Source organism: Glycine max, chromosome 2 (genome assembly GCF_000004515.6).
Source record: "Glycine max cultivar Williams 82 chromosome 2, Glycine_max_v4.0, whole genome shotgun sequence".
Lineage (NCBI taxonomy): Eukaryota > Viridiplantae > Streptophyta > Magnoliopsida > Fabales > Fabaceae > Glycine > Glycine max.
Genome location: NC_016089.4, coordinates 4,619,930 through 4,634,347, shown reverse-complemented (window position 1 = coordinate 4,634,347; position 14,418 = coordinate 4,619,930). Strand labels below are relative to the sequence as shown.

Genomic DNA, 14,418 nt, shown 5'->3' with positions numbered 1-14,418 from the left:
TACTTTATGAATAACTTATCTATTATGCTTGATGTTGGTCTAGACAAAACAGTACGCCCAATTAAGTTATTGTTTCAAAGAAATACTAAAATAATAATGTGTTGTGAAACTAAGAACTTCATTACATATGGTTTGAAGTATTGGATTATGATTTTAAAATATGTTTTCTAATATAAATTTGTGATATTTAATTAAGATTTTTAAATGATATAAAAAAAGTTTTATGGTATTTAATTAAGACTATTAAATTTTTTAAAGCCAACAATAAAATCTAATGATATTTAACAAAATTTGATAAATTATTGTTTATACGATGAATTTGAATAGATTTTATGTGACTTTTTTTTAAAGATGTACAACTATCACACCTATAAGACAATCTTATCAAAACTCTAGAGATTTTATTAGACTTTTTTCCTTCTTATTACACATAATCTCTTCTTGTTGAAGGTGATATAAACACATACAATAATTCATAATTTTCTTTGCAAAGAATGTCGTTGTGATGCATTTTTAAGTGAACATCTTCATCTTTTAGACTCAAGCAAAAATAATAAAATGCTAATGCATGCATAAAGAGCTAATATAAGAGAATATGGAACTATAAAATTAATTATCAATTAGAAAATAAAAAAATTATTGATTATAATTTTTCATAAAAAAATGTTGTTGTGATGAATTTCTAAGTGAACCAACAGTCTAATATTCATCTTTTACTAGATAATGAAGATCGTAATTTTAAACCTAATAATTCAAATTCAAGAATGAGAACAAAAGATGCTAATGCATTAAAGACTAGTATGTAAAAATGTAAAGCTAGAATCCATTAGCTTATTAGAAAATAAAATAAAAAATTATTATCGTCACCACTCAGATATGGGCGTCGCTGTATAAACAACCGTGACTCACTAAACCGAACACAAAATGCAAAACTACAAATACAACAAAAGAAAAAATAAATAATAAAAAAAGTACCGTCCTCTTCTTCCCTTCTATTTTCCATTTTTTTTTCTCTGCAATGTAAACAGAAGTGCATATGCATTGGAGAAGGTGAAGCTAGCCACTCACCCAAAAGATCTCTGACTCCATTCAGTGAAGTGTACTTTTTTTTTTTTTACACAACAGAAAAAAGAAGCAACCCCGTTCGTTGATCGACCATCAAAACCACCATTTCACATCTCTCCATCCAACGGTCCCCATTCATTCAATCCTTGATTGAGTCAAATATCTCTGATCCCACAGCACTGAAACTCAAGTCTCAAAATGTGTTCTCTTCGTCTTCACCTATTCCTTTTAGTGGCAGCTTCAACAAGCTCATTATTCGAATCCGCAACAACACACTGGAGCGACAAGCAGGCTCTGAAAGACCTAAAGAACAACCTCGACCCTTCCTCCATAACTCCAGGCTCGTGCCTTTATTCATGGGACTTCTCCCTCGACCCCTGCGACAACCTCTTCAGCGACAACTTCACCTGCGGCTTCAGGTGCGACGCCGTCGTTTCGGGAGCCACCCGCGTCACCGAACTCGCCCTCGACCCAGCTGGTTACACGGGCCCACTCGTCATAAACCACCACAACAACCTCCCATTCCTCCAAAGCCTCGACCTTTCCAACAACTACTTCTCAGGCCCAATCCCCGACTCACTATCCAACTTAACTCGCTTAACTCGACTCGGTCTGTCCAAAAACTCCTTCTCAGGCCCAATCCCTTCTTCCCTCGGTTCCCTTATAAACCTTCAAGAGCTCTACCTCGACAACAACAACCTTAACGGAACTCTCCCCGTTAGTTTCGACGGCCTCACAAATCTCAAACGCCTCGAACTCCAGTCCAACTCCCTAAACGGTGTCCTTCCCGATCTAACCTCTCTGAAAAATCTTTACTTTTTGGACCTCAGTTTTAATTCCCTCACCGGAGGTTTTCCCTCGAACTTGCCAGATTCGTTGGTGCAGATTTCCATCCGCAACAACAGCTTAAACGGTGCGTTTGAATCTGATGCCTTGAAAAGCTTCTCCTACTTGCAAGTCTTGGATTTGAGCTCGAACAGGCTCAATGGCTCCCTGCCGTTGAGCTTGTTCGAGCTCCCGTCCTTGCAACAACTGACTCTATCATTCAACGGGTTTTCCGGGATCAAACCGCCATCGTTTGCTTTTGACGGTGGCGTCGCCGTCCCAAGCGAGCTGATAGCAGTTGATCTGAGTAACAACGAGCTAGGGGGGTTTCTGCCGATGTTTTTCTCGTTAATGCCGAAGCTTTCGTCTTTGTCGTTGGAGAATAACAAGTTTGTCGGAATGATACCGACCCAGTATGCGTTGAAGACGGTTTTTCCCGAACCGGGGGTGGAACCGTTCGAGAGGCTTTTGTTGGGGGGGAACTACTTGTTCGGAGGGATTCCAAGTGCGCTAATGGCGCTTGAACCGGGTTCTGCCAACGTCAGGCTTGTGGATAATTGCTTCTATAGGTGTCCTCTTAGTTTCTTCTTTTGTCAGGGTGGGGAACAGAAGTCTTACGAAGAGTGTAAGAGGTTCAGCCACTTCATCCCTTAGATGAAGAGTCTTTAATCTTTCATCATGTTCATGCAGAGTTTCTCTTTTGCATTCTCTATGTTCTTTCTTTCTTCCATTCTAATTTAATGGTACTTTTTTTTTTTTTTGAATTTGTTACTCTTGCTAATTTTGATTATGTAATTTTGGTTTATTTAATGTTTTCCACCATTTATCGAAAATATTAACATATTGTTTTTTTTATAAGATTAACATATTTTTCTTATGAACCTCACTTCAATGTATTCAAATCGTTATATGAACATTTTTATTAAATATTGAGTATTATGTAATAAAAATACACTAAAATCATGTAATTAAAATTAAAATAATAAGAATCAAATTCATAAACATAGAAAAATTGGAGAGATAAATTTGCAAAATGATCATAAGAAAAAGAACTAAAAATGTAATTCAGTAAAAATCGAAGAAAATGGAGGAAGTAAGACACATTTTCAAACATTAAAATACAAAATAAAAAAGAAAATTTTTATTGTTTTGACCTTTGAGAATAAGAGTACTTTTTAAGTTTTCCTGTTATCTACATATACACTAAATTTGGAAAATGACAAATAAACTAAGAGAATTAAAAGTGCACCTTAGCCCTTTAAAATATTGTTATAGGAAAACTATAAACTTCTGCTTTTGGGTGTTGATTAAAATTGAAAAGGTGATTTAATGATAGGGAATCTTGTGTTTAAATACAAAAGAATCGTGATATGTTGAAAGGGAATTCAGTTAGGAGGGAGATTATGAAGGAAGTTGTCTTGTTTTTTGGGTTCAAATACTGCAAGATTTTGTGTGCCTTGTATGACACTCGGAACGTTGTAAGCATGTGTCTGTCTCAGACAGAGGCAAGCACGTTTTGGGGCATGCCCAGAATAATGGATGGAGAAGTCTGCCCCACTGTCATATTGTGGTGGGCTCTGTTTTGGGCTAACTATCTTGATGGTGTTTCCATATTTCGGCCAACTACCAATTGTCCCACCAAGTTGAGCATTTGGATCCAAACCCAAATTGTAACTCGGGGTTCGTTTTCTTAAAGTTATGTCTAATACCTAATACCGATAAATGATTCCTTGGTCACTCTCTAGTTTAAAGAGAGACAGAGAAACAGTGGGAAACAGTAGAAAATTTCTCTTGTTAAAATTGCCAAATAGTTTCAAACTTAACAAATATTATATGGATTAAATGAGTACCAATGTCTAACCATGTAGTGAAATTTGTTTGGTGACATGACTATATTAGTGTTACATTACATCCTTTTGGTTCCTCTAAGAAAATTGGGGTTTGATAGTACATGAAAGTTTATGAAATATGATAACAGTTAATAATTTTTAGAAAATTCACTTTAAATATCAGTATGCATAAAACATTGTGATGATGGGAGTTAATGTGATTAAAATTGGGTAAGTGGTCATCTCCTATCATACTAATTATAGATTTAGCATACCTGATTAAAATAGCATGCCTTATCGAGAAAGATAAATTTGTCACTAAAATAATTGTCAATGTGGTCATACTGACTATATAGGACGAAAATATCAATAAAATACCATCTTTGGACGTAAATATTAGTAATTTTTTGTTGAATGAAAATGTCAATATTTTTTTATTGAAAGAAAATATCAGTAATTTCTTTTTTGACCTAAATGTCAATATGTTTCATTGAACGAAAATGTCAATCAGTTATTATTATTGGACCTAAATATCAATATATTTTTTGTTAAACTAGTTTGTTAGACTTAGAAATTTTATTTCATTTAAGGGTAAAATATAATTTTAGGAAAATTTTTGTCATTTTTTATTGTTAAAAACATAACATTACAATAATCACTACAAAAATATATTGACAAACATAATTTAAAACAAACATAATAATAACAATAATTTGTTTGTTAGAATTATCCAAAATAAACATTGTATTAGTTTATCAAAATAAACATGATAACAATGTACCAATCATTATAATTTTTTTCAAATTATAATAATTAGTCACAATTTACTATAAATAAAAGACAAACATATCTCATATTTCACTTATTCAAATCTTGACTATTTTATTAACAATGAGGAACAAAAATTAATAGCCAAATATATTTGTCACACCTTGAGGAACTAAATTTTATATTTTCATATTTTAAGGACGTATTTGTCAATGAATTCCACATTCAAAAACAAAAGTGATAATTTACCCTATTCCTAGAGAAATATTATATGACAAATATATTTCTATATTGGCAGTTAGAGATGACTACGTTGACAATCATTTTAGTGACTAATTCATCCTTATGTGCCATATAGACTATTTTATTAATGATAATGGACGAAAGTTAATGCCGGATATATTTGTCACACTTTTTATCCTTTTGAAAACTAAATTTTGTATTTTCATTTTTTAAGGATGCATTTATCAACAAATTATACATTTGAGGGATAAAAATGAATATTTATCTAAAAAAGAAAGAAACTATTCAAACCAAATCAAACGACAAATTGATCCAACCGATATTTAAATATTTATAACACCACCTTTTTACACACTTTTCACTCTAAGTTAAAATGTATTAAAATTATAAAATTATCAGCGATATTCACAAATGATTTTTTAAATCATTTTAAACCTATAATAAAGTTTTAAAAAGTGCATTTGAGAGATGGAAAATACGTATTAAGATGAGTGACGTGCCAAAAAATTTATTTTTTTTTGAAAATTTGTTGTAAGTATATGCTGAAAATTACTACTTGTTGCTAAATGTTAATAGTTCGAGTCATTTTCCACTAAAGACGCACAGACTTGGAACAATCAATATATTGCTTACAGTGACGAAACATGTAATTTTAAATCATTATTATAAAAGGCTTATGAGCTCGGAGAGTCGTAACAGGTACATTCTCTTTTCTTTTTCAGTTTTTGTTGAACTCAATCAACTAGTGTCCAAGGCACTAGCTAGTGGCTTCCAAGAAGTGAAGTCAAGGTAATTCGAAGTAGCCATCAGAGGCACATGACTGTCAACAAAATTGTGTGTTGTGCATGGATGGCAATTCAATGAGATGAGCATCAACAATTTTTGCTTTTCAAATATCTCTAATAGTCTAATGGTATTAACTTGAAATTTTGATTTTTAATGGTATGGTGTCTGTCGACTGACATCATATGTTCATATAGTCGATATTACCTAATTGAATAAATATTTATTGTTGTAATCTAATGACATTAACATATACACACTCTTCATTCTATCAAATTCTTTCCTATAACTAGTTGTTCATGATTCACATTTCAAACTCTAACATAAACCAAGTTTATTTTTTATAATCTGAGATACCTTCAACTGAGAATAAAAGAATAATTCTTAAAAGATCATATCAAATCTTTGATCGCATACTTAAAAGATCAAGTTGTATATGAATCATGCCACATGATCTTGGTAACAACACCTTAAATAGTAAATACTAGTAAGCCATAAGTTGTCTCGGACAAGTACCACCAGTTCTTAATTCAGAAACATCTCCAAATGGCCATATATACACACTTAGCAAATCCTTAATGTTCCTTCTCATTTTCTCATCTCTTGCCTCAATTTCAGAGCCATGTCACGTGGTGGACAAAGAAGCATTACTCGAATTCAAGAGCAGGATCGCCTTTGACCCTTCAAAACAGCTACATTCTTGGACATCAATGCGTTATTCGAATTGGTGTAGTGTTCGACGTCAATGACATCCCTCTAGAAACATACATGTCAGGAACGTTGATCTTGGAAACTTGTCTGGTTTGCAAGTTTTGGACCTTTGCAATCTGAAGCAATTGCATGGTCCAATACCTCCAGAACTGGCCACATTATCCCACTTGAGAAAGTTTTTTCTCTACTCAAACAAGTTCAATGGTGGCATTCCAGCAAACATTCCAAAACCTTTCGCGGCTCGAAAACTTGTACCTTGACAACAACCACTTATCTGGTAATGTTCTTCTTCTGTCTTTGCCTCATTGAAGTCTCTTTCAGAACTTGGTCTATCTGGGAACAAGTTTTCTGGGAGGATTCCCCTTCTTCCATTGGAAGCATGGTGTTTCCCACTAGGCTTGATATTCACCAAAACAATTTCCATGGCAACATTCCTAATAGCATTGGCAATCTTGTAAATTTCAAGGGCTTGGATTTCTCTTAGAATCAGATTGGTGGAAGAATTCCAGAATCAATTGGGAGACTCTCACAATCGGTTTTTCTAGATCTTATGCATAATAGTGTCATTGGGAGCCTCCCTTTTTCTATTGGGGATTTAATTTCTATAACGTTTTGCAGGTTATCAGAAAACATGCTAAACGGAATTTTGCCTTATTCCATTGGAAAACTCAAGAATATGCAAAGGCTAATTCTTGAGAACAACAAACATACTGGGATGTTACCTGCCACCATTGGCCATCTAACCAATTTAACTGATTTATTTTTTGCAAACAATGAATTCAGTGGCAAAATTCCACCATCCTTTGACAATTTAATTAACCTTCAAACACTTGATTTGTCAAGGAACTGAATTTCTGGTAGACTTCCCTCTCAACTTGCTAAACTACAGAGTTTGCAAACCTTAGACTTGTCATTCAACCCACTAGGACTAACCAAAGTACCTAAATGATTTTCCAAATTGAGAGTTTTTCAGTTAAAATTGGCTAACACAGGAATTGAAGGTCAACTTCCAAAGTGGCTTTCATATTCATCAGTGGCAACCCTTGACTTGTCAAGCAATGCATTAACGAGGAAATTGCCATGGTGGATTGGAAACATGACTCGTCTTTCCTTCCTAAACTTGTCAAACAACGAGTTCATGAAGGAGTGTGAAAATATTTTTATTTTCAAAAGTCATTTTCCTCGATCAATCTTCAAACTTCAAACCGTGCCATTATTGATACTTTCTGACTTCGAGCCACCCACGCTGTCACTAAAGTCTGAATGTAAGCCTTGTACAAATCACATTAAAATGGATTTTTAATAAAATGAAAGAAGGAGCCTAGCATGGATCACTTTCATAAGTGGTCTATGATGCACAACTTTTAATAAATGTTAGATTCTTTCTATTCTTACCATTATATCATACATCATCCACACAAGATTATATTTCTCACTAAAAAATATAATTATTTTTTCCCAACTACCACTACCTCTCCAGTCCTTTCTCGCCATCACAACACCACTGTCTTTAGTGACCAACATAATACGTTGCCTCCGGGGGACCTAAATTTCTACGGTGAAATTTCGACAATGGTACAAAATCACCGTAATATGTTTAAACTCGATGATGATCCTAGAAACTATGATCCTTCGCTGCTCATGTTCAGCTTGTTGGGATTTCCCTTCTTAGAAATCTTACTTTAATAAAAAGAGAGAGAAAAATGCCCCAACTGCCCAACAGAGAACTGTTCGAACCTGTTGGAAATGGCGGAGAAGAGGAAGGAGAATTAGAAGTGGTGGAAAAGATAAGAAAAACTGTCGCTACCATTGGAACCTCCTCCGATGGTGGCGCACGGCGACACACTATGGCCACTGAATGTTCATGTAAATTTTGGTCTCTAGAGTTTCTCTTTTGCATTCTCTATGTTCTTTCTTTCTTCCATTCTAACTTAATGGTAATTTTTTTTTGAATTTGTTACTCTTATTTTTGTTTCTTCCTAGTCGGGGAACCCAAGGCTCTATAAAACAAACTTCAAAGACTAGTTCTATATTGATTTGGAATGAAGATCACCAAATGTAGCTTTTGTAGTTGGGGAACCCAAGGCTCTATAAAACCCCACACTATCTCATCCTTCCAACTATAGCAACAAAGCCTTGTCCCACTAGATGAGGTCAGCTACATGGATTACATTATGTCATTCAGATCGATTAAAGACCAAAGTTTCATCGATGTCATCTACCATAAAATCTGCTACGCCATTTTGCCATGGCACTGCCATTTAACGATGCAAGAAGCTAAAGATGATTTCGTGTTTTATTTTTGGTGATCAATTCTGAATACCATTTTTCTAAAACTGAAGAACAGAGCTAAATTTCATGTGGCAGTACTACATATAAAGTAAATATGCACTATATTGAAGTTGAACATAGAACAATAAAACAAGCTATAAGCAAGGAAAGGAAACTATCACAAGAAAATCATGTTCAAATGTCACAATAGTCATCCTGTTTAAAAATGAATGATCTTTTTTAGTCTTGAACATCATGCGGCGATGCATTCAAAATTGACTTGTATATATGCTAACATCAAATAATGACCTCCTCAACATTATTGCTCTAAAGCTAAAAATATTCTACTATCGAATCCTGCATACATTGAAAAGTATAAAAATGCATGAAATAGAATGAATCCCATCTACTTTAGAGATGACATTACTTCCAAGGGTAAATTATTACAAAAAATCATGTCTTGTGTTTTGCTACCTTTCAAGTTAGAAACTCAAAATATACAAAGCTAGCTATGGATATGGCAGATATCTATAAAACGAATACATGAAACTAGCTAAATTCTGATAAAATTAACATTTTCCCCAAACAAGTCTAACACACAGAATAATTAACACCTCTTACAAGATCACATGTAACCAGAATAAATAAAGAAAAAGGGGGAACAAATGTAGCTGCTGTACAAGAACAAGAAGAAGGCCGCACGAGGTTTCTTTGGTTTCATAGCATCAAACTTTTGCTTGCTCTTCTTTTGCTTTGCTTTGAATTTCTTTCTCGAATTAGTCTGTCGCACTGATCTTTTGATTCTTCGTTTGATTTAATCCACAACACTTGCTGAAAAATCCATTGTAACATAGCAATTAGTTATGTAAACTATTTCAGAATAACATTTATCTGGAACTATCAATCCGACACCCTCTCCTTCCCAAAAAAAACAGCACCTGAAGCCCGATGAATAAACCTATACATTCTCATTGGAACTTCGAAATGCCATCATTGTATTCAGTCCCTGGTCTAAAGTCTGAAGCCATCACATAAATATCAAGAACAGAATCCCACCCAACTTTTATCATCTATTTACCCTTTTCCTCCACTTTTAAACAATTAAATGTTAGATTCCAATCTCTCAATGGATGCAAAATTCTATCAAAAGAAATAAAGAGTATTCTCAAACAAAGAACCACCCACCCTCAGCTTCCCAACATTTGAAACAATACAAACACTTGCAATACACAACCCAGAGAAAATGACGACAAAGTCAAAAGAAAAAATTACCACAGAAAAATAAGGTGGCTTTACTCATCAATTTCGTCAAACTCCCCACTTTTCTGCTAAGCAGCAGAAAATAAATTGAATATTCCATAACCGGACAAATAGGAGACAACTCAATAGCAAGGAAAATGAGTGATTGCTTACCATTTTATTGTTAAATTCTGCCATTGCTCTATCAAATTCTATACGTTTTTCTGAGGCTATATCATAGTATTTAACCTTCTCCTGTCAGATACAAGTGCTGTTAACATAGAACTCGGCTGAAATAATTTATTCTATTTGCTAAGACCTAAATGAGTAAACTATATGCAAACTTCATGCTCCATTTTGCCAAGTAATCAAACAGGAAACAAACTTCAAAAACTGGTTCTATATTGATTTTGAATGAACATCAGAAAATGAGCATGGGCGCTAATAAAAACATTAGGAAAAACACACCACAAAAGGTAGTTGTTGTAGTTGAGGGAGTCCAAGGCTCTATAAAACCCCACACTATCTTGTCCTTCTAGCAAGAGCAACAAAACCTTATCCCATTAGGTGAGGTGAGGTCGGCTACATGGATTACATGATGTCATTCAGATTGGTTAAAGACCAAATTTTCATCGATGTTATCTACCATAAAATCCACCCCGCCATTTTGTCATGCTGCCACCATTTAACAACGCAAGAAACTGAAGATATGACAAAGGAAGCCGTGTGTTACATGTTATAAAACAACATTGGATCCTCAACACGAATAAGAACATAACATATGACAAAAGAAGCCGTGTCTGCAATTGTTATAAAAGAATGTCAACTGAATATAACTAACTTTGCTCATTTTAACATAACACGAATTAATGCAAAGAGAAATTCTACTCTGATTCTCTCCATCCTCTCTCTTTTCTCTTCTAATGAATCTTTTGTACCTTGTAACGAACTCCGTAACAAGAAACTTAATTATCTATCAAACTAACTCTAGCAAACCTTGTGGTCACATTGATGCTTGTTAGTGTTATATATAGATATGCATAGTGATCCACACCATACTACAAAATAAAGATTGTTAGTAACAAAGCAATTGAAAACATGAAAAGTACAATCTTTTTCATTTTCGTCCAAGACTGATCTTCTTCACTGTGAGGCCACACGAGCTGTCAACATTAACTGAATTCTACAAACAAGAGAGCATATTCCCCCACTCAATGACGTAATATGGCAGTGTTTACGCTGAAATTTGGTAAACAATCGCTAGTCTAAGTTAATTGCTTGCGAGATCAACTAGTGAATCTCAGGAGCATGCCATTTGTGTGTTCGCTTTAAACGTAAAGCCTTTAATGTTCATCATTGCAACAAACATTCATTGGTTCGAAATTTGCAGAAAGGAAAATTCTTTGACAGAATCGAAATGCTGAAAGTAACTTGACAAGGGAAGATAAATTGCAGAATTAAAAGGCTCAACGAGTTCATTCGATCGAATGAACCATTTAAAAGACAGGAATTATAAAGTGAAACGTAAATTGCATTGCATTCGAAATGTAAAGTTTACAGGAACTTAAAATGGTCCACAAACATACATTCTCCTTGCGTACTCGTTTCTCTCTGCGCTGGGTACTTTGAGTGTATAAGGATTTGTATAAATGATTTGCGACCTCGAAATCTGACTAAAAACTGCTATATATAGACATTCGAAAATAAACTGTCCTAACGGTCGAACATTATCCTAATGCCAAGTGTCCTGCTACGTACACCTTGCATGCATATAACTGCTCTTTAGAACGGTTATCCACATTGCTCGAAGTCGAACTGATTTTGTGAAGTTTTGTTAGAAATTGTGCTAAGTCCAGAAATCTTGCTGCCTTGACTTCGACTCGACCATACACCAGTTCGAATCGCCCAATGGTTCGAAGCCCTTTTTCTTGTCTTAGCCTTATACTTCATAAATACTTCTTTGATCCCGTGAATCCCTTTCAATAAACTCTTCTTTCTTTTCGATTCGAACAGGATCTGACAAGACTCTTACTCTTTAATACGCTTCGAAATTCAAGACGACATCTAATGCGTATTTAGAGCATATTTTAGCTCATAAAAAATATGGGCTAACAAATTGCCCCCAAAAAATGTCTGCTTCGATTCGAGATCGAAGGAAGATGAGAAGTTGACATTTTTTCTCTTCTTCTAACAGTTTCCCTGGAACGGCGACACGATGGCACGTTTAATGGTAACCGTCGCCTCGATCTCCCACTACCCATCATTAATTCCACCTTTCTAGGCAGAGTGGGACACGTGTCACGCTGGGGAGTCAAAAGGGAAATCTGATGTGATTGATTTTTGACCCTTGATTCTTATTATATTGTTTTTCCTTTTTTTTAAAGTGAAACTCCATAAATAGCGCCAGAACTCCAGACAAAAAAAAAACCCCTTCAGCTTCTTCCAAAAACCTTTCTTCTTCTTTGCTTCCGAAACCTTTTCTTCTTCTTTGCTTCCATTATTTCCGGCGAAACCTTTCCATTTCCAGATATCAACTTGCTACTCCTTTCATCATCAACCTCACCGTATCTCTGAGCTTTGCCATTGTTCTCCGTGAGTCCAAGCTTTTACTCACTGATTCTATCAGCTACCAAACCCTTCACGAGAAAATCATCCCTTTTCAGATTTCTTATAATGTCGCAAGGACAAGCAGTTCCGTTTGCTGGGAAATGGCACCGTTTTACAGTCAGGACTGATGGAGAAAAGGTGGTTCCAGAACCACATGGTGACGCCGAACACACAGAAACCTAGGAATCGGAGGTGATGATCCCTTTCGCAGTGGAAAGAACAGTTTACGCTTTCGGTGGACCCCTGCCAGACCAAGCATCACTTTCGAGTAAAATGAACAAGGTATTTCCCTGCTACCCAACTTGCGAACCTAGGGTTTTTGATAGTGAGCCTTACAACTTTAATTGTTTAAGCAAACCCCACAAACTCTTTCGATCCGCCCCGTCAATAGCCCATAGGGATTACCTACCTTGGCTTGATCGAGTCGAACAAGCGTATGAGGATTTCTGGAAGACACATGGCATCTTTGATTTGATACAATTCTCTCGATCTGGTCCTGAATATCGACCAGAAATGCTGATAGCAGCTATGCACTTTTTCGAGTCTTCTACCAACACCTTTCAATTTAAATGTGGTATGATGACCCCCACTCTCTTAGATGTAGCCGCCCTCACAGGCCTTAGGCCTAGCGGAGAAACTTATGACCCCACTAATTCTAGTGACAATATCAAGCTAGTATATAAGGAGAATACCTTTTCCAAATATATAGCTGAACACAAAGGACCCGTCGAAGAGGAGGTTTCCGATGAAGAGCACGTAGCCTTCTTAACCCTGTGGCTATCCCACTATGTCTTCTGCACGAAATCCTTGCAAGTAGCCAAAAGATTTATTCCAATGGCATTACAAATTCATGAAGGTCAGAACTTTGGATTTGGACGCCTCTTGTTAGCAGTGCTATACGAATCGCTTGGTGAGGCATGTGATGATCTGAAGAAATCGAAGGATGGGTCTTCCTTCTTAGTGTCCGGACCTATGTGGCTTCTCCAATTGTGGCTTAATGCCACTTTCGAACAAGAAATGGGATTAATAATCCCAGAAGATTATGCTGAAGAAGTTGCGAATCGCTCGATCGAAGGCCAGAGAGCACTTCGATTAACACCCAAGACCTTAGATCAAAACCCACAAAAGCTGTTCCTAAAGTACATGAGGATTTTTCTGAGCTTTGACAAGTTTCTTCCCCAACATGCTCCATTCATTAGTCGAGAGGTTGGCCCGGCCTGGTTCACTGACTATTTTCCTGCTGTCGATCCGGACAATGAAGAAGAAGTGAACGAAATATGGTCATTTTACTTGAATCCACAGATCCTGTCTTGTCGTACAGGTGTTCAATCGAACTATTTAGGCCTGGTTGGATACCAGCCTAATTTGGTTTCAAGACAATTTGGCCTCTCGCAAATCCGTCCTAAAAGCTTGTTCGAAGATCCTCGAGACGTTATAAGAGGGGCCAATCTTTCGGAAAAGACTTTCAAGAAGTTTTTGAAGATTTCTCTTGATGAAAAATATAACCTGCATCCTTTTGAGTTCAACCATTCCCATTTCTGCACCATGGGGTTTGTTACCTGGTGGGAGAAATATTATTCGACCCGTTCAGTTGGAGACACTACTATCATGATCTCCAGACTTGAGAGTGGTTTTACACAACCAACGGTCGAGAATATCCGCTCAAACCTTCAAGCTCGAGGTATTAAATTACTTTTGACTTTCTAAATTGATATGTATTTTTGCCTTTTCTAATATTCTTATTTTTCAGGCAAAACAATCATGACGAAGAAAAGTGCTGAAACGTCTCGAGCTGATGTGAGACCCAAGAAACCCACTGGGGTGAAGATCCAAGAAGGGAAACAAGAAGAGAAGGTAACTCTTCTGAACTTATCTCTTACTCTTAACGTCTTGCCTCATATTTCTTTATTTTTTCAGAGTCAAAAGAAAGATGATAGCATTGATACTACCACGACTTCAAAACGCTCGAAGCATGCGATCGTCGAATTAGACGAAGAGAAAGATGCAAGTTTTATTTCTAATGTCAATATTATAGCTTTCTTTCAAGTCTATATTCTGACAATTCTTTACCCTCGTA

The 14,418-nt window shown here is 35.8% G+C and overlaps 1 protein-coding gene across 1 annotated transcript; it reads left to right on the top strand.

Annotated features, from left to right (window-relative positions):
- The first annotated feature begins 808 nt into the window (after positions 1-808).
- LOC100787530 (LRR receptor-like serine/threonine-protein kinase GSO2) lies at positions 809-2,602 on the top strand. The gene has a single exon (XM_003519832.4). The coding sequence runs from the start codon at positions 1,264-1,266 to the stop codon at positions 2,542-2,544; it is 1,281 nt and encodes a 426-aa protein (XP_003519880.1). The 5' UTR covers positions 809-1,263; the 3' UTR covers positions 2,545-2,602.
- The last annotated feature ends 11,816 nt before the right edge of the window (positions 2,603-14,418 follow it).

What these genes read in the sequence shown, in the direction of transcription:
- LOC100787530 (XM_003519832.4), top strand. Translation starts at nt 1,264, where the DNA reads ATGTGTTCTCTTCGTCTTCACCTATTCCTTTTAGTGGCAGCTTCAACA.